At 39.7% G+C, this 18,320-nt stretch overlaps 1 protein-coding gene across 9 annotated transcripts in view; it reads right to left on the bottom strand.

Annotated features, from left to right (window-relative positions):
* Window positions 1-18,320, bottom strand: part of GRIP1 (glutamate receptor interacting protein 1) — a 556,578-nt gene that overhangs the window by 21,998 nt on the left and 516,260 nt on the right. For 6 of the 9 annotated variants that reach the window (XM_073327851.2, XM_073327853.2, XM_073327848.2 and 3 more), the window contains 4 exons: window positions 12,311-12,488; window positions 10,412-10,551; window positions 10,055-10,240; window positions 3,697-3,853 (listed from right to left, as the gene is read on the bottom strand). In XM_073327851.2, coding sequence (XP_073183952.1) covers window positions 3,697-3,853; window positions 10,055-10,240; window positions 10,412-10,551; window positions 12,311-12,488 — 661 coding nt within the window. The remainder of the gene's footprint in view (window positions 1-3,696; window positions 3,854-10,054; window positions 10,241-10,411; window positions 10,552-12,310; window positions 12,489-18,320) is intronic. The other 3 variants (XM_078851129.1, XM_073327849.2, XM_073327854.2) reach the window with 1 other exon arrangement.

The following is an 18,320-nucleotide window of genomic DNA, read 5'->3' as shown; positions in this document are numbered from 1 at the left end:
TCTTATTAATACGTGTGTAATCCATATCTAATCCAGTATTTTACTAGTGCAGTGAGTCCTGACCTTTTTTGACTTGAGCCCCCATCGCATGGATCAGTGTCTGAGCTCCCCTACTGTTGGGTCTCAATGCCATTCCCTGCCTGAAGCATTTACTGCGTCTTGCCTGTTTTCTCCCCATTTCTCTCTCGCCTGTCGCTTTTTGTCTCTGCTTTCTCTTATTCTGCTATTTATTTCAATCATTTCTCTCCTTTTTTCTGGTTTCACTCTCTATTGCTCAGTCTGGGGTTTGTTCTTTTCCCTTCCTCTTCCGCCACTTCTTTCCCCTAATTCTCACCCTCTCTCTCACCATGCTCCCTTAGGTACCTCCCTGCTCTTTCCACTGCAGTTTACTCTGAGTGGTTTCCTTGACTTGCCCCTAATGCTCTCACTTCTTTCAGTCGCCACATGTTCTTTCTCCTCTCTGCAGCTGCACTACACAATACAAAGCAGGCAGCAGGCAGAAAAACCTACTTTGTAGTATTACTCAGGGGAGGGGAAAAAATAACTTAGCTGGAGGCAGTGGCAGAGAGGGGCTAGAGCCCTATCCTTTCCTCTGATTGACTGGAAGGATAGGCAAGTCCCTCAGAAGAGTCTGGCGCTCCATTTAGGAATCCCATCAGTAGTGGTATAGTCCATCTTCTAGATACTATCTTCAGATAATCTTTATTTTTATTTGTGCTGCATGTCTCAGAGGATTTTCACATTGGTAAGGAGGAAATAGTTTTTGTATGAAGTATAGTTCTATTGATTTTGCTTTTAAAGGACAGCTGGAAAATATGATGTTTATTTTCAACAAATTAAATTATATTTTTTATTACCCAGATTCCTTGTTCATCTATGATTAAATTTTTCAGCCTGGTATTTAACTGGTCCCCAAACAGTTGATTTATCAAACCCATGATTATATCTGGTCCGAGAAACAAAGGATGAGTTTGAGCGGATGCTAAATGTGCTTCTTTTAGTAAAATAAAGCTATTAATTTAAAAACAACTGGGAGCATATAGCAAGGATGGAGGGATTCCCTTACTAAATGTTTTACACTAGTAATCTCAGTAGTCAGTGTCCAAGAAGCCTGGTCTTCTGTTTACTCACACATGACGGTAGAGTCAATGTCTTTTTCACTTTTTCATTTTTTCAGAGCACTAATATGGAATTAACTGTCTGCGAAGAATTAAAATCCCTTCACCAACAGGACTAGATGTTTTATTATCTGGCTGGTAGATGGGTGAAGAATGGTATTTCCATAGTTTAATGCCACTTATCACGTCTGGAACAGCTTCAGTTAGAATGGATGAAATCAAACTATTAACAATTCCAAGTCCTATTAGAAACCAATTCAACACCTTCAATTATTTGTGTCTCGGTATGTAGAATATTAAGACCCAGATTCTCAATCAGTCAGTGAAATTGAGGAAATCAATGGGAATGAGATGCCTAAATATCTTCAAGAATCTAGGCCTAAATCTCCACATCTACCAGACTACACTTGTTGCATCCTTCTGGTTAAGTATCAAGAGGCAATCTTGATCCACCTAGCAATGGAAGACTTGGATACTTTTATCATAAGGTGTTTGAGGTGGAAGGAAATTAATAAGAATGAAGTTTTATTGGGTTAATCAGCTCTTTTTAAGATATAGACTAACTGTTCTCCTCACATCTTGCTTTTTTCAGCTGGGTAAAACAAAGGAATAATGATCTCCTGGAAGTTATGGAAAAAGGAGTTAACCTTGGTTATGAATGGTTCCAGAGTACTGAGAACTATTTTGGCCTCATGGAAGATACAGTATGGCTCATATCTTCCAAAAGCAGAGATTTTTATGGAAAGGATTAGATACCATCAGTTTGAATGGATGGGTAAAATCTAGGCCTTGCTGTAAGAAATCCAGAACAGTTGGCATACCTATTTTCCTGGGCTTGTTCTATCTCTCTTGACCCAACAGGAGAACTTTGTCCAAACTCTTGCTCGGCCCAGGAGGGTAAAAGGCCTGCATGGGGCTATGAGAATCTCTATTGCTTTGGATGAGTATCCTTTCTTGTTTAGGCCTTGCCACTTAGGATGTCAGGCTCAGGTAGTCTGTACTGGAATGAGAAGTGGGCTCTGGAAGATCCTGTCACCTGGGTAGAAGCAGCAGAGACCTCTGCAACAGTTCCACTAAGACTGAGGGCTACAGCCTTTGGAGTGATAAGAATTTCTGTTCTTTCCTCCCTTTGTATCCATACTTTCTAGCAGTGGAAGATGGAGGAAAGCCTAGAATTGCTAATTCATCTGTTCCGTGATTCTCTTTCCTTGTGAAGAGAAGGCTTCACATTTCAGTTGGATGTGGGTAGGTCCACTTGAAGCTGGCCTAGCTCACTGGATATTAGCTGGATTACTACTGGGTTCAGGGGCCATTCCAAAAATGGTTTATCTAATGGTTTAGCTAGTTTGCTTTTATGCTCAGTGTGGACTTCCCTGATGGAGACTACCAGGAAAGAATCTACATCATACCACTGTTTAGACTTGAGATTCTTGTGTGTCCTTGCTGTTTTATGTGTTGTATTGAACCAAGACATGCTCATTCCTCAGATAATCCTGGAAGTCCCAAAGAACCAATGTTCTTGCCCTCATCACTAGGCAGTTGATGCTGTGTCACCTTTCTGACCCTGACCACATTTCCTGTGTATTGTTTTGCCCAGGTGTGCTCCCCAAGCTGAAGGGTTGACATTTGTGGTCAGGACTTGGAGTCTAGATTATAAAAGGAGCCTTCTCCAGCTCAGGGACTGAACCTCTTTGTGTAGTATGTTCCCTTTCTGTTAGATCTCCTGCTCGGAATGGTTTCAGAGTGCCTGGAACTTTCATATGCCCTGACCTATCGCATCATCTCTATGCATGAGACCAGAAGACCTAAGTGTTGCAGGTAAAGATGGATGGATGGATAATGCTCTGTTCTGTGACACCATGGAGACCAGTGTCTGGATCTTGTTAAACTTTTCCTGAATTGAGAAGACTCTAGCTTTCCTTGTTTCCTTTTCGAGTCCTAGGAGAAAAAATCCTTTGAGGAGAGATAAGGGAATGCTTCTTTAATGAATCTATGTGCCTAAAGCACGGAAAGTGTCCTCTGGGCAACTTCCTGAAACATCCCTGGACAGCATTCTGTATGTCAATTAAGAATGGGCACTACTGAGTCCTTAGCTTGAACCCCAGGAATGAAGGAGCTGGTAGAACTTCCTGTTTCTTTTCCTGTTTTGGGCTTTTTTGGTTGCCTTCTGGAGAGGGAGGGTGGCTTCTTTTCTACCATCTGAAGCCTACCAAAGGAAAAGCACCTCAAGGATTTTTTAGTTTGACATTAACACCTAATGCTATGTCTTTTATGCACAGAAACTCATGTTACTTACAAGCCTTGCTTTCAGCTTCGTAGCCTTTCATGAATGTCACCGATCTATCCTTACAGAATCATAGAATATCAGGGTTGGAAGGGACCTCAGGAGGTCATCTAGTCCAACCCCCTGCTCAAAGCAGGACCAATCCCCAGCTAAATCTCATGCAGCATGAAGTAGCATCTTAGAAAGGGTTATTAAAGGTATTTTAATTCAAGATCAGTGCTTATTTTTAAAAGAAAAATCACTGCAATTTTCCTGCAGTTGTAAATCTCACATAACAACTAGCATGTGACTTACCCACTTGCTGTTGGTCTGTCCCATTCATCATCACTCAGTCCTGTGTCATGAAAAGGGTGGTTTCGTGGTCTACTGGGAGGGGACAAATTGTCTCTTTGCTTAGGACTCCTCCATTCATATGCATTGAAGTTGTATCCTGAAGCCTGATAGGTGGGACCTAAAAAATTAATCATATACTTGGGACTCTATAGATGTACAAATAACTGAAAATGCATATATTTAATAGGCAGATGTTCAAAAACTTGTACCCATAATTTGTGGGCACACAACCGCTGGTAAGTTTTTGTGGGTACAATTAGATACTTAGATGTCTAAGTTGTACTCACAATTCATTGTGAGCAAAAAGAGAGGTCCTGGAAAACCAGCTGAAACCAGATATTAAATACCTGCAATACAAATGAAGCTAGTTGTCCTAGATTGTGTCTCTGCCCCCCGCCCCTCTACTCCAGGGCTGTTCATCTAGTATCTTTGATAAGTATCTTATTTTCTTGAATTTTCAAGAAAAACAGAAAAAAGAGGCAATGGAGTTTAAATGTAAAAAAGTGAAAAGTCAACAGCAGCGCTGCCTTAAGCAACGTAAGAAGATTACCAGTATATGGTTTATGGGTGTTACATGTTTCATATTTTAAGGTATCCTTAAAAGCATTTTAAATTAACCAGATCCTAGTGATAGTCAAAGTGGCAGCCATTATGCATTCAGCTCCAGTTCACACAGAGACTTGGCCAGCTTGTGCTGTGATCCTGTCATATCTCAAAATCTAAACTGGATTGGATGGACTCGGTACTTGGAAGGGAGCCCCCCAAAAGAACACCGACGTGCCCTATGAAGCAGTATTAGGGATTCAATAGCTGGCACTCTTCTCAATGTTCCAGCATAGCATTACAGGGCACTCTGCTGCCACAGGGGGCACAGTCCTTATACAATGTGATCTCATGGTAGTTTTGATGCAAGTGGAGGGGCTCACCTCACTGTCCTGGCCAAATTCTATCTCAGGTTAATTACATTCTGCCTACCTAAATTCCCCCAGAGTTTCCACCACTTAAAACTCCCCTGCATTTGGAATGAGGAATTCATTACTTCCTATCCTTAGGTGATAGCTGTACTGTTGTGCCTCATTAAACTGTTGTTCCATTTCATTGGTGGAGGAAGTGTTCCCTGTATACAGTCTGTGACCTAGATGAAGCCTGGAAAATGCTTTGGAATCTTCTGGGAGGAAAGACCCTATAAAAATGTCTGATCATTCTAACTATAACTTGACTTATTGAAGGGGGGGAAAAAAAGGTTGGATCTGAACCTCAGGATTAACCGTACTTTTTTGTAGAGTTTTCTACCAAGGGACCTTTAACTTCCAGGTAAGAAGTCAACAGCAACAAGCAGAACTGACCGGCCCCAGTTAAAGATCTTATTCTAAGAATAAAGAAAAGGAGGACTTGTGGCACCTTAGAGACTAACCAATTTATGTGAGCATAAGCTTTCGTGAGCTACAGCTCACTTCATCGGATGCATACTGTGGAAAGTGTAGAAGATCTTTTTATATACACACAAAGCATGCAAAAATACCTCCTCCCGCTCCACTCTCCTGCTGGTAATAGCTTATCTAAAGTGATCACTCTCCTTACAATGTGTATGATAATCAAGGTGGGTCATTTCCAGCACAAATGGAGAGTGGGTTTGTGTGGGGGGGGAAGCGGGGGGAGGAGTGAGAAAACCTGGATTTGTGCTGGAAATGGCCCAACTTGATTATCATACACATTGTAAGGAGAGTGGTCACTTTAGATAAGCTATTACCAGCAGGAGAGTGGGGCGGGAGGAGGTATTTTTTCATGCTTTGTGTGTATATAAAAAGATCTTCTACACTTTCCATAGTATGCATCCGATGAAGTGAGCTGTAGTTCATGAAAGCTTATGCTCAAATAAATTGGTTAGTCTCTAAGGTGCCACAAGTACTCCTTTTCTTTTTGCGAATACAGACTAACATGGCTGTTACTCTGAAACCTATTCTAAGAATGGCACCTATCCAAAAATTTTCTGGCCTAAAAGGCTAGAATGCTACCAGCTGGGCCATAATGACAACTATTGTCTCTGTTGATGGCTGGGCTGAGCATTCTTTGTGATCCTGCAAGTTAGAACTATTTTAGGTTCAGGAACTATTTACAGTTACAATATTTCATTATTTTGGTCTGACAGAAGCAGAAATATGAGAGGCGTGTCTGTAAGAAGCCATGTGTGTGATGCATGTACAGTTTACTGTCAAACTAAATTACAGCTGCATGGTGAACATTCTGCTCTCCGTAAGGGAGATGAAATGACAGCAGTACAGTGCATTCTAGCACACTGTCAAACTAATCTATTTGTTTCCCTGGACTGAAATAGAACAGCATAAAATCCTGCTTCTTATAGTGCACCGTCATGCCTCTGAACATGATTTTAACCTCAGAGCTCAATTGGATAGAAAATCTAGTCAAAATAAATATCTAAGCAGGTTAAGTTAAATTTTTAAATTAGATCATTAAGGATTCAATTTAAAACAACAAAACCAGAGCCTTTCAAATTTATAGCTGCGGTTGCATTTTACTACTATTACTGCTTTGCATTAATAAAGCACCTTCCGGCTCAGAAGCTCAAAGTACTTTACAAACAATGAATTTAACCTCACAATACCATTAAGAGGTAGATCAGTATTATGATCCCCATTTAACATATATGGGAAATCAAGGCATAAAAAGGTGAAGTGGCTTGGTGGTCAAGTGATTTATCAAAGATCACATAAGAAATTTATGGTAGAGGTAAGAATAGAACCCAGGCTTTCTGAGGGTATGTCTACACTGCAATTAGACTGATCTGTGCAAACTGACTTGGGCTCACAGGGCTTGGGTTAAGGGGCTGTTTAATTGTGGTGTAGATGTTTCCTCGGGCTGCAGCCTGAGCTCTGGGACCCTCCCTCTTCACAGTGTCCTAGAGCCCGGGCTCCAGTCTGAGCCCGAACATCTACACCACAATTAAGCAGCCCCTTAGCCCGAGCCAGCTGGGTCGGGCCAGCTCCGGGTGTCTAAATGCAGTGTAGACATAACCTGAGTGCCAGGTGTGTGATTTAACCATTAGACCAACCTTCTTAAATCTAGCGTAATATGCTCAGGATTGGCAGGGATCTCTGAACAGTGCATGATGTTACAGTAAACACTCTGGCACCAATTCTCCACTGCATCTGAGCTCAGTGGGGACAGAGCGGAGACTGGTGGCACAGGGAACAAACTGTGCTCTGAGTGCAAGTCAGGGCTACACAAAGGCAGGCCTCACATATGCCTCTGAAATAAGGTCCACAAAGAACTTTAAACCAGTGGAAGATCAGATATGGCACAGCTCCTTTCCACCAGGTTCCTTCCTTTCCTTTCCACACTCCTGGCCTCCCCTCCTGATAAGGGTCGGGAAGACTGCCTTGCACAGAAGGTGGCAGAGCAGTCTCTGCCACATTTACACCAGTGGAACATTTTCCTTGCACAAGGGTATTTCTCCACTGGCCATCTCCAGACACTTAACGTTTATTGTGTGCTGCTTGTACAGTCTGGAGAATTCAGTCCTGTATGTGCTGGAATGTCTTAACATTATTTCAGTGAAACTTTCTTATTTAATTTAATGTGGGCTGCATTCCAAATACGAAGAACCCTGTGCAATGACCCAACACATCCCTACAGCATCTAAGGAATTGTGATGATGAACACCTGGTACAGTAGATTCTAAAAGCAATCCTGATATTAAGCAACTTCCAGTTAATGTCAACATTGTGCTGGGAACCAGTCCCCTCCCATTAATATCAATGTTAATGGGATTTGGATATTGGCAATGGCATGCCACTTATTCATGATTTGATTTTTTTTTAAAAGAAAGGCCCCACCTGCAGACAGGTTTGTGAGGCTGCAGGCAGGGAAGGAGGTGCTGGGATGTGCTTTCCCTGGAGGCAGCCCCACAAACCTACCTGCAGCCAGTACTCAGTCCGTCCCAGCACTTCCTTCTGGGGTGGCAGCCTGGCAAACCTGCCTGCGCACAGGGACCACACAGGAGGTAAAGGGCTGTGCACCGGGAGGCGAGGCTGTGGACAGGGCAGTAGTGGGAATGAGGGTCCAGCCCAGATGTCAGAGCTGCATGGTACCTCTCTCTGAACTCTCCAGTCTGCAACCTGCTGGGGGTGGGGTGGGATCAGGGGGCGTGGGGGACTACATACAGGTTAGGAAGCAAGGCCCAAACCCTAGAGAACATAGGGCAAGATCCAGTTCAGCCCTATGGGGCCCCAGTGGCCCCACTCACTGTAAAAAGCTGCAGTCCCCCTCCCTGCTGCAGTCCTGCCTACTACTCAGGCTGTTTAAGAGACATGATATATACTGATGCAAGAGTGGGCCGGTTTTTTTAAGGCAGATGGAGGAGATTTGTTTGCAATTATTAGATTAAGAAGGTGAATCATATATAGTTGTTGATCTGGCTTTTGACAAGGATATAATCACTGGGGCAACATGAGTCCCCCTTTCACAGGTGACAACCATTCTCCTAGTACTGAAAAGTCTAATCAGTGAATTGTTGTGATTCCTTCATTTAATCCATCTCCGGAACCTTTTTGGCAATCTCAGCAGAGAGGACAAGGCCTCTTGGTCATGGAGTCTGAACTAAGCTCTCATCTTTCTTCAGGATTAAATCTAAGCACATTGGTGGGGTAGCGTAGGGAAGTTTACACTGTCACTGCCTGCACTGAACCTGTTCTGTAAGTAAAGAGGGGATTCTCTCCAGATCAATTCAAAGAGGAAACAGCATTGTCAATCTAGCAACTTTCATAGCACTATCTTCCCTTAAAATGATCAGAAAACTAAAAAAAAATTATAAAATTATTTATTCTATTAATCAGATCAAAGTGGTGATGGTGGGGGGGGAGCAGAAAGAGGGAGGGGAAAGATACAAATGGGTCAAATTCATCCCTTCTGTAACTCCAGTGAAGTCAATGTAATATCTCGGCTCGAGTATGAGAATCATATTTTAGGCCAAAGAAAATGTAAATATAATCATAAATTAACCACAAAACACAGAAAAGAGGGGTTATGAGCTAATGCTGAGAGACCCTTTTGTACAACAGAGAGTTACTGCCAGGATATGCACAATAAGACCATAAAATACTTAAAAATTAAATACAAAAAGCTCAGCAATCAATAGTGACATCAGCTACTTCTTGCTCTAATACTATTAGACAGGCAGGAAAGGAAGGTTATCAGAGAGAAAATGACAGGTGCTTCATTGAACCAGACATATATTAATTATATATAAGCAGTTAAAGTAATCAGCAAAGAATTTCAGGCAATGTAGTCAATGCAATCAAGGCAATGTACTGGGCCAAGGTCTGTCCCAATTTTCTGTATGGGGGTATAACACAGCAGACCAACTGATCTGAGTGCCCACACCTCAGAAAGCCTTGACAGAAATGTAAAGATGAAGACACAACTGAACAATTAAATGAAATCAGAGGGAGGAAGGAAAATCTCTTTGGGTTAGGGGATCTGTCTGTGTAAAGATGTACTGTGCACACCAGTGGTAGCACAGAAATAATCATTTAAAAGACAGTCAAAGAAAACATATGAAGATGTTTGGAAGCCTCTTTGTTCTTTTGTAATTCAGAGTAATAAAGAACTGCCTACATTTTCTATAGCCTAAAAACCTTACGTCTTATCTTACATACTTAAAGAGAATTATTTAAAAAATACTATTAAATAAACAGTCAAATATAGCTATAGAAGTTTGAAGGTAATAAGAAGCCTGTTATTTCTTTAATTAAATAATCTCTTTAAACACAGTGATTACTTCGAGGGCTAAAAGTTTGAGTCTAATGTCATGGGAATGAGGAAGAAACAAAAGAGTAACAAATCACTGAATGATCTCTCGTGTTCCCCTTCAGCAGTTTACAATAAATCTTCATTGTAGTGAGCTTAAAAAACAATGAGAATGGACCTCAGATGCTCAAATTAACAAACATCTTCAATGTGTTCTGTGCCTTGTATTAATCTAATCTTGAAGGACAAACTCATTTAGTGTGGATGAACTATGGATTGGGCCATTCAGACATTTGTAAAGCTAATGCAAGCCTGTTAATATATTGATAAATGCCTCATAACCCATCACAATGTTATGAAAGAACGAACTCAAGGCCACCTGAGTGTAAGAAATAACACCAGATACCAAGGTGTGTGGTTGTAATGAGACATGTTCACACTGTGAAGTACAAAGTTGAAAGTTGGAGGGTAGGATTTTTTCTAATGTGGGGAAAGGTGATTCATACATCTAATCACTTCTGTGTTAAGCAGTGGTTGAAACTGTTGCTTGTACCTTGGCTTCCAAAGCTGGTATCAATACCAGAACCATCCCATGATTCTACTGCGCTGTCCACACTTGGAACTGTAGTAGAATAAATGTCCGAGAGTTTACTTGGTTTCTGTGTAGAAGAGGTTTCATCTTCAGCATCACTCAGATCACTTAAGTGACCAGAGATGGAAAATTTCTTGGGGCTTGCAGCTAAATAGGGTTTAAAAAGAAACGTGATTATAGCCTCATTGCAAACTAAAAAGATACTTCCCCTTCCTTCCACTATGGACAAGACATGTCCCATGGTACATACATGTTTAAATATTTAAGGTATAGAAATAACTGGTTCAAGAGCATAAATGTGACTCTAGCCATACTCACCATCTGTCTGCTTCTTGATTTTCAAGGTGACAGTCTCTCCTGCCATCTGTAACAAATGTATGGCTTCACTCAAAGGTTTTCCTTTCAGACTGCTGCTATTTATTGCTAGGATGCGGTCTCCTATGTGAATTGCACCTGTCCTAAAGTATCAGAAATAAAACACTGAAAAGATCAACAGCAAAAACAGCAAAGCCAATTTCTTAGCATATTTTGAGACATGTGAGTGTATTTTCAGTTGTTTGTTTTAATTTAACATATAAAGTATTATTACTGGAACTACTTTTAATCAGTACATTTGCCACTAAGGATGCATAAATTAAGTTACCTCTGCTGCAGAGCCAGCAGCAGAGATAATGCACAGCAATGAAGATTTCTGTCTCCTTTGCTGTGGCAAAATGTGGGTGAGCTGATCATTTAAGGAGCCTGAGTGGTGCTCATTTGTTAAAAAACCTAAAATACTTTAATAACTTTAAAGCAAATTTAATGTTTTCAGAAGTACCACATTGACAGCACGGGAAACTGAAGTCTCATAATCACAGGATAGATACAGCAAGTACAGTGGTAGCATGAACAACCACCCGTCGTCGCACCAATATGCCTGTTCTGTAGGAATCACCTCAAGAGAGGAGAAGATACATTGTGTGTGTCAATGCACATGGTTCATTTCCCTTGTATGTATTTGCTTTTCTGGTTCATTCAGTTCTTGGCCTCTCTGTTTAAGATGGCCAGCAAAGGCATCAGTTGCAATGATTATATGTAATGGACACCTCCCCATCAGTATCTAAGGCCAAGATTTTGAAAAGTGACTTGAGATTTTGGGTGCCCAGTTTGGGATACCTTAAATGGGCCTGATATTCAGAGGGTCGATGTTCAGACTTTTCTAAAACCCAGGTTCTGTTCAGGTATCTCAAGTTAGGCACCCAAAATCACTACTCACTTTTAAAAATCTTGACCTAACTTCACCCACTCATTTCATAGAGGTTCTGAACATCCACGAGATGGTTATGGATATGAACAGTGTCAAACAAATAGTATCTTCATAAACTATTAATATTGCTCTTACAAAATAGTAAACTTATAACTTGCATTAAAAATAAGTATTACTGGCTTGTTCAATGGATTTATTCCTCGTGTGTGTGTGTATATATATATATATATATAAAATTTGTATTGCTCTGGATATAATACACACACAGTTATTTATAGTGATTACCCTTAAACACATGCCAAATTTCCATGAAATAAATAGATAAGGTAACGTCAATATTTGCATTATTTCCTATACAGCACTTACGGTAGGGAATGTTTAACATCCTTAATTAATATTATCTAATGTAATTTCCAAGCTTTTAAGGGTGCCACTACATGTACGTGTAAAAGCACATACACAAATGCAGACTGTGTATGTATGCATGTACCGTACATATGAATCTGCACAATCTGTGTGTGCATATATGTGCATTTTATATTTTTATATACACACACACACACATGTCTTTTAGCTATTCCACTGCCATCTTTTCAAAAGGAGTTCATAAAATCTTCATGTAATGGAGGAGTCTGGCTGGCAGAGCTTTCTTAGGTGATTTACAACAAGGTCAGCAGTCCTTATCACTCTAGGAAAATCATGCTGTAGGTTCAATAACATCCAATATCCATAATATTGCTGAGCTTGGCAAAATCACAGGAAACATAAAACAATGACAAAGATTGGAAACGGTTAGTTTATCTTTTTTCATAGATGCTGGGAGAATCAACACATTCCTAAATAAGAAAAAATTAGCATGTCCATGTGAATGAACACATTCCTAAGCAAGAAAAAATTAGCATGTCCATGTGAATGAATAAAGAAATGAACTTTGTAAATGGAAGTCATATTAATAATTGATTCCAATTTACCTTTCAGCGAGTCCGCCTTTAGTAAGACTTGAGATGATTATTGGATCAAAGGGCTCTTCAGTACCAGAAATTGTGATCCCAAGTGGACCACCATAACGCTTGAGCTCTACAGTGTAAATAATTGCTCCAGAACTCTCCTGTTCATCTGCAATAAATGCCAAGAGGACGCAATTGGTTTCTTATGAAAGAAGGAATGAAAAGAATAATACATTCAGACAAGTGACTGGAAATCAGACAGAGCATCCTCAAAGGATTACAGTTCAGATACAATATTTATTCATTATTCCACTGGTTTATTTCATAAAACAAAAATAAGAGAATCTCTCATTTATTTTGCTTTTATGGCAAAAAGCCAGTCCCATTGAAGTAAATGGCGGATTTCCCATTCACTTCAGTGGAACCAGGATTTGATGCTTAAGTTTTAAAATCTTGATGTGTATGTTTTCTATACAAATGTAATTTCAGGATTAAATAGTAGAGAGGAGACACTTTGCTGTGGGGAAAACCAAGACAGTTTTTCTGTTAACTGGAGTAGACAGTAGGGGGGTTAAAACAGGGAGGAGTTGTGAGGAGGGAGAAGTTTGAGGTCATCACAGTCTTAGTTGACCAAAAATTTCCTTGAGTTGAGCAGCCTTTATTTATGTATTTATTTTTTAAAGAAAAATCTGATATTAGGTCAATGTTTTTGAAGGGCATGTTTTGAGTCTACACTACTGATATAATTTAAAAATAATTCCTGGTGTCTATGTATCAACAGACATCAAGCTAAACAATAAATTGACTAGGGTCATTTTCATGAAATCATTTGTATGACATCTTGGTTTTTTGTCTTAGCACACAATAATCAGGGAATGAAGAGGGAAATTTTAGTGGGTGACCAAAAATGGAGTTCTCTACACATTGCCCAAAAGGTGTCACAGCAAGAGAGCAATCAACTGTAATGCTTGTAATTTGTGAGAGGAATCTTAAAAGTCAGATTATCCTAAAACCAAAATAACAAACGCTCACTTGCCCTTGTTTATGATATTGATATTCACCTAGTGTGGTTGGTCTGTCAGGCATGCATTCTCAGATCTGTGGGTAATGACATTTTGAAATGGCTCAGTAGGCACCGATAACCCTTAAGATGCATATTCAGCAAACATTACCAGAACTAAACCGTGACAGGCTAGAGTTTTTAAATGTTCTGCTCATTTAAATCACAGACCTTTAAAATAAAGAAGGAAATATCATGTGTCAATGGCACAGGTCCATAGAGAGAGTAGCTTTCTTTTAACACTGTACAATGCACTGTGTTAGAATAAGGGAAATGATATTTTCTTTAAAGCTATTCTGTCTCTCTCTGCTTCGTTGTAAAGCTACTGTCTAGAATCTTCATCAGTTCCCTTTTACCTAGCTTCCTGCTATAGATTTAAACAAACAATACACATATCATCAAAGCAAAGCAAAGGCTTGTGTTGAGAGAAGAATTAGTAATGTATTCAGCAAAGAATCACTGCTGGCATATATGCCTTTCATATCTAGCATGTACATTTGCTTCCTAGCTGGGACACCTGTTAAATGGGTTCTGGCCCGCTCACATTTCCTATTGGATGCATTTTTCCTGCCACCTGATTTCCAGAAAGTCACCATCACAGACAAATAAATAACACCCAAGATCCAGCTGGAAGTGATCAATGGTCATGTGATGAGTTTGCACAAAACTGTTGCCACTTTAACAACAGAAAGGACTGCAGACTCCACTCATTGCTTGTTTGCTCATTTACAGAATGTTGGCAAAGTACTTAGAGATCTCAGGCTTAAAAGAGCTACATAAATGTGGAACTTAATAAAGATGAACCATATTGTTAAAAAAATAACTAGTAAATGATGGGTCAAACTGAAAATGCAGCAGTTGGTATTTACTGGGTGTTGACAAAATACTGTAGTGTCCAGTTATCAATAAGGAGGTATAGTGTAAGAGTAATCAGACATTACTCATATGATAACCAATGTCTGCATTCCTACAGAAGATTTATAACTATTAGGGGATGATAAGAAAGGAGGCCAGTCTATTACCTGTTTGTTTTGCTCAGCTCAACTTAAGACATTTAATGACATAGCAGAACAGATTTAAAATTGCAGCATTACTTATAGTTAATGTTACTTTCAGACAACTTGAGTTCTGACTATTTAACAACCTGAAAAGTATTTGGCCTGAATTCATAATGATAGCTGTTTCTGCTGCCAAATGGAAGACCTAGATTTGTAAAGATTTTCAGGGTTGCAGGTTCAGGTCAATAGAGGTGATGACATAAACGTCAGGGTGAAAAGTTGGCAGGAAAAAACGAGTATAATTTCTTGGGCTCAAGTGCGTATGTGACCCCATGGTAAAGAGGCTGAATCATATTAGATCTAAACATATTAGGATTTCCTTAAGCTTGGTGAAATTTCCCCTTGTTGCCTCTCACCTACTGATGCAACTTGTAACAGTTCTTTGATTTTGCATTTGATACAAGTACTGTAGTCCCTTAATGCTGCACTATCTCTGCTATATGTGCTGGTCTCTGTTCTGCAAAGTGAGATTTGCTAAATACAGACTGGAGTGTAAAGCAGAAACACAACTACAGAGCCCTATTAGCATGGATCACTTCACCAGTGACCTCACCACCTGGGTTGGCTTTGAAGAGAGTGGCAGAAGGCAGGCATTTTGTTTTGCTTGAAGAAGTAAGGGGTAGGAAAAAAGGCAGGATAAAGACAAACAGAAGGGTGAAAGGTTTAAATAAAACCAAGCTGAAGGTATAATAATGCATAAAAAGAAAAAGTAACCAAATGAAAGAGAATGCAAATTGGAAGGAGAAAAATTCTAGGGGGAAGAAAGATGGTAAAAATAATTTGCAAAAATAGATGATTAAAAAGAACCTTACAGGGAAGAAGAAGAGAAAAATAACCCAACAACAACACAGAAATGAAGGATGGAGCAACAGAAGAATTTAAAAATAATCATTAAAAATCTTAGGGCTTGTCTATGCAGCGACATCCAGGAAAGTTAATCTGAATGAACAAAAGTCTGAATTTGAAGTGGATGAGTTAAACCGCATTAAAATCCTCTATGAACAACCTCATTCAGAATTAAAGAGGCCTTCCAATTCCAACTTTGGTTTAGTTTAGTTCACTTCCAAAATGAATTAAGTTAAATTGAAGTAAGGCCACTTTAATTCCGAATAACAGCATCAGCACAGGGATTTAATGAGGTTTAACTAATCCACTTCAAATTAAGATGTTTAGTTCATTCAGATTACTTTTTCTGGAAGTTCCCATATAGACAAGCTCTGTGTGTTACACTGTGGTATAGAAACTGTTTTAGAGTGCTCTATGACTACTCATCTATAAACATCAAGCTTCATTTCTCTTAGGGAACTTCCAATTAATGATCAATTTTATTGAGTTTAAAGGAACATTGTTGTTCCATGCAGCCCAAGTTGAGAGAAAATAATTAAATATGTATAAGTCAGGGGTCGGCAACCTTTCAGAAGTGGTGTGCCAAGTCTTCATTTATTCACTCTAATTTAAGGTTTCGCGTGTCAGTAATACATTTTAACATTTTTAGAAGGTCTCTTTCTATAAATCTATAATATATAACTAAACTATTGTTGTATGTAAAGTAAATAAGGTTTTTAAAATGTTTAAGAAGCTTCATTTAAAATTAAATTAAAATGCAGAGCCCCCCCCGGACCGGCGGCCAGGCCCTGGACAGTGAGAGTGCTACTGAAAATCAGCTCGCGTGCCGCCTTTGGCACGCATGCTATAGGTTGCCTACCCTTGGTATAAGTAATATGCTCAGTTAAAATTCATTTCAATTAAGGTGGGTATTTTGTTTTGTTTTACTTTTTGCCTCCATTTTTCATAATGTTCCTTTTTGATTTCTTGGGATATTGATTGAAAGTTGCTTTTTAAAATTGTTAATCACAACATATACAGACTGGAACTCATTCCATTTTTTTTTAGTAAAATCTGCATAGAAAATTATATTCACTATGTCTACAATCTGTCTTTGTTCCAAAATTTGAATATATTTGGTTACACAGAGTAGATAATAGATAATTAAAACTTACTAATCATAGTTGTTAGTCATGCAAGAAGACAATTTAATTTGTAGATAAAATAAATGATTCTTGATTATATTCTAGTATCATATTAATTTAGTCATAAAATTAAGAAACATTCATTTGCAAAAGTAACTTAGTAAGTAAGGGTCCTATTCAGACTAAAATATACACTATCTACCAGGGTGCACAACTCCCAAAAGGCCACATATGCTGCATCTGAGCAGACCTAGGGTAAAATCTTGGCTAAAGTGAAATCAATAGCAAAATTCCTAGGTTTGCTCTGGGGCAACACCACACCTGAGAGTTGCAGAGATGTTTAGAATTGAGAGGGGAACATGTAAAATTAACTCCTGCCCTTCTGGTATTTCTTATTTTAGATTCCAATTGCATCCCATATTGGTATTGCACAGGCTGCTAGTAATCTACACTTTTGACTGGGGAGGGAAACTAGGAGAACAGATAGGAGGAAGGTAGGAGACAGGATTCAGTGCTGTTGTAAATAGAACAGGGTGGGAAACAGTTTTCCAGTCTGGTGAACATTTTTGAGATTTCAAAATTTTTTCCCATTCTGCATCAGGACAAAACAGAGACCTTACCAGAGAGCGGTGAGAGACAGAGACTGACCCACCCCAGAACAGTCTGGTGGTTAGGGCACCCATCTGGGATGTGAGAGGCCCAGATTCAAGTTCCTGCGCTGAATCAGGCAGTGCAGGGGCTTGCCCATTGTAATACTGGTTATTCTGGTGTGTCCCTGCCCCTTTTGTTGTGACCAGAAACTCCATCCTGGACACAAGAAATCTCCTCAAAGGAAGTTTTGTCAAAAATGATACATTTCAGTAAACAGTTTTAGTGTCAACGAAGCGGCATTTTCTGAAGGAAAAAACATTTTGTCAAAAAATTTCTAACCTGCTCTAGTTTCTGACCTCTAAAAAACACAAGTTACTTGTGCCCCGGTGGGGGGGGGAGGTGTCCCTCACACTTTCCATTGTTGAATGGAAACTCCTTCCCCTAATCACCTGCCTACAGTGGCTGCAGTTTCCTGCTTTTCTTCCATTAGCTGTTTCACTGAGCTCTGTAAAAGAGGTGTCAGGTAGGCATCTCTTTGGGCCACATGATCCTTTATTTCTATAACTATCTGACATGAATTGGCCATGCTAGTCCCTCCCTCTCCCACATTAGGATGTCTGAGGATGTACTGAGTATGTTTAACCAATTCCACATCCTCATCCCTATGAGCCTAATCACCATATACTGTAGGACAGAATTCAATTTTTGCGATCATTTGGCTGGCTGGATCCAAAGTTACTTTTCAAAAGCCAATTTCTGCAGATGCTGCTGGGTTTGCCCCTCATTACTACTGATCAGACCAGAAGTCATTTCTTCACAGTTTTCAGCAGTAGAAAAGAATTTAAGAACTTCCTTGCTGGCATTCAGCTACAGAACAAGAACATTATAGTGTGTGGGGAGCTAGTTTAGTCAGTTATAACATATAATTTAGATGTAGCTACTTAGATTGCAAGCTGTTGGAACAGGGACCTTGTTTTTGTTAGGTGTTTGTCCAGTACCTAGCATAATGGGGTCCAGGACTGCAGCTCCCCTGGGTGCTACCAAAATACAAATAATTAATAGCTACATTTGGACTGACCTGCTTTGGCATTAAAATGCCTAGCAGAACTCACTCTGTTCTCAACAAGATAGGATTTTGCTTCCATGAACATTTGATTTGGGAAGTTTGCTGTTTTATGGACTGGATGTAGTAACTGACATAGTGTGCAAAATGGTGTTTGCCCCAATTCTCCCTTAGGGGCTGATCCTTCACTTTGCTAAGCACTCTGTTCCCAATCCAGCAAAGTACTTAAGTACAGGCTTAACTATAAGCGTGTGAGTAGGCCTGCTTAAGTCAAATTTACGTGCTTAAAGTT

The sequence above is a fragment of the Lepidochelys kempii genome, chromosome 1 (genome assembly GCF_965140285.1).
Source record: "Lepidochelys kempii isolate rLepKem1 chromosome 1, rLepKem1.hap1, whole genome shotgun sequence".
Classification (NCBI taxonomy): domain Eukaryota; kingdom Metazoa; phylum Chordata; order Testudines; family Cheloniidae; genus Lepidochelys; species Lepidochelys kempii.
Note: the sequence above shows the minus strand (reverse complement) of the source record. Positions and strands in the feature narration are given on the sequence as shown.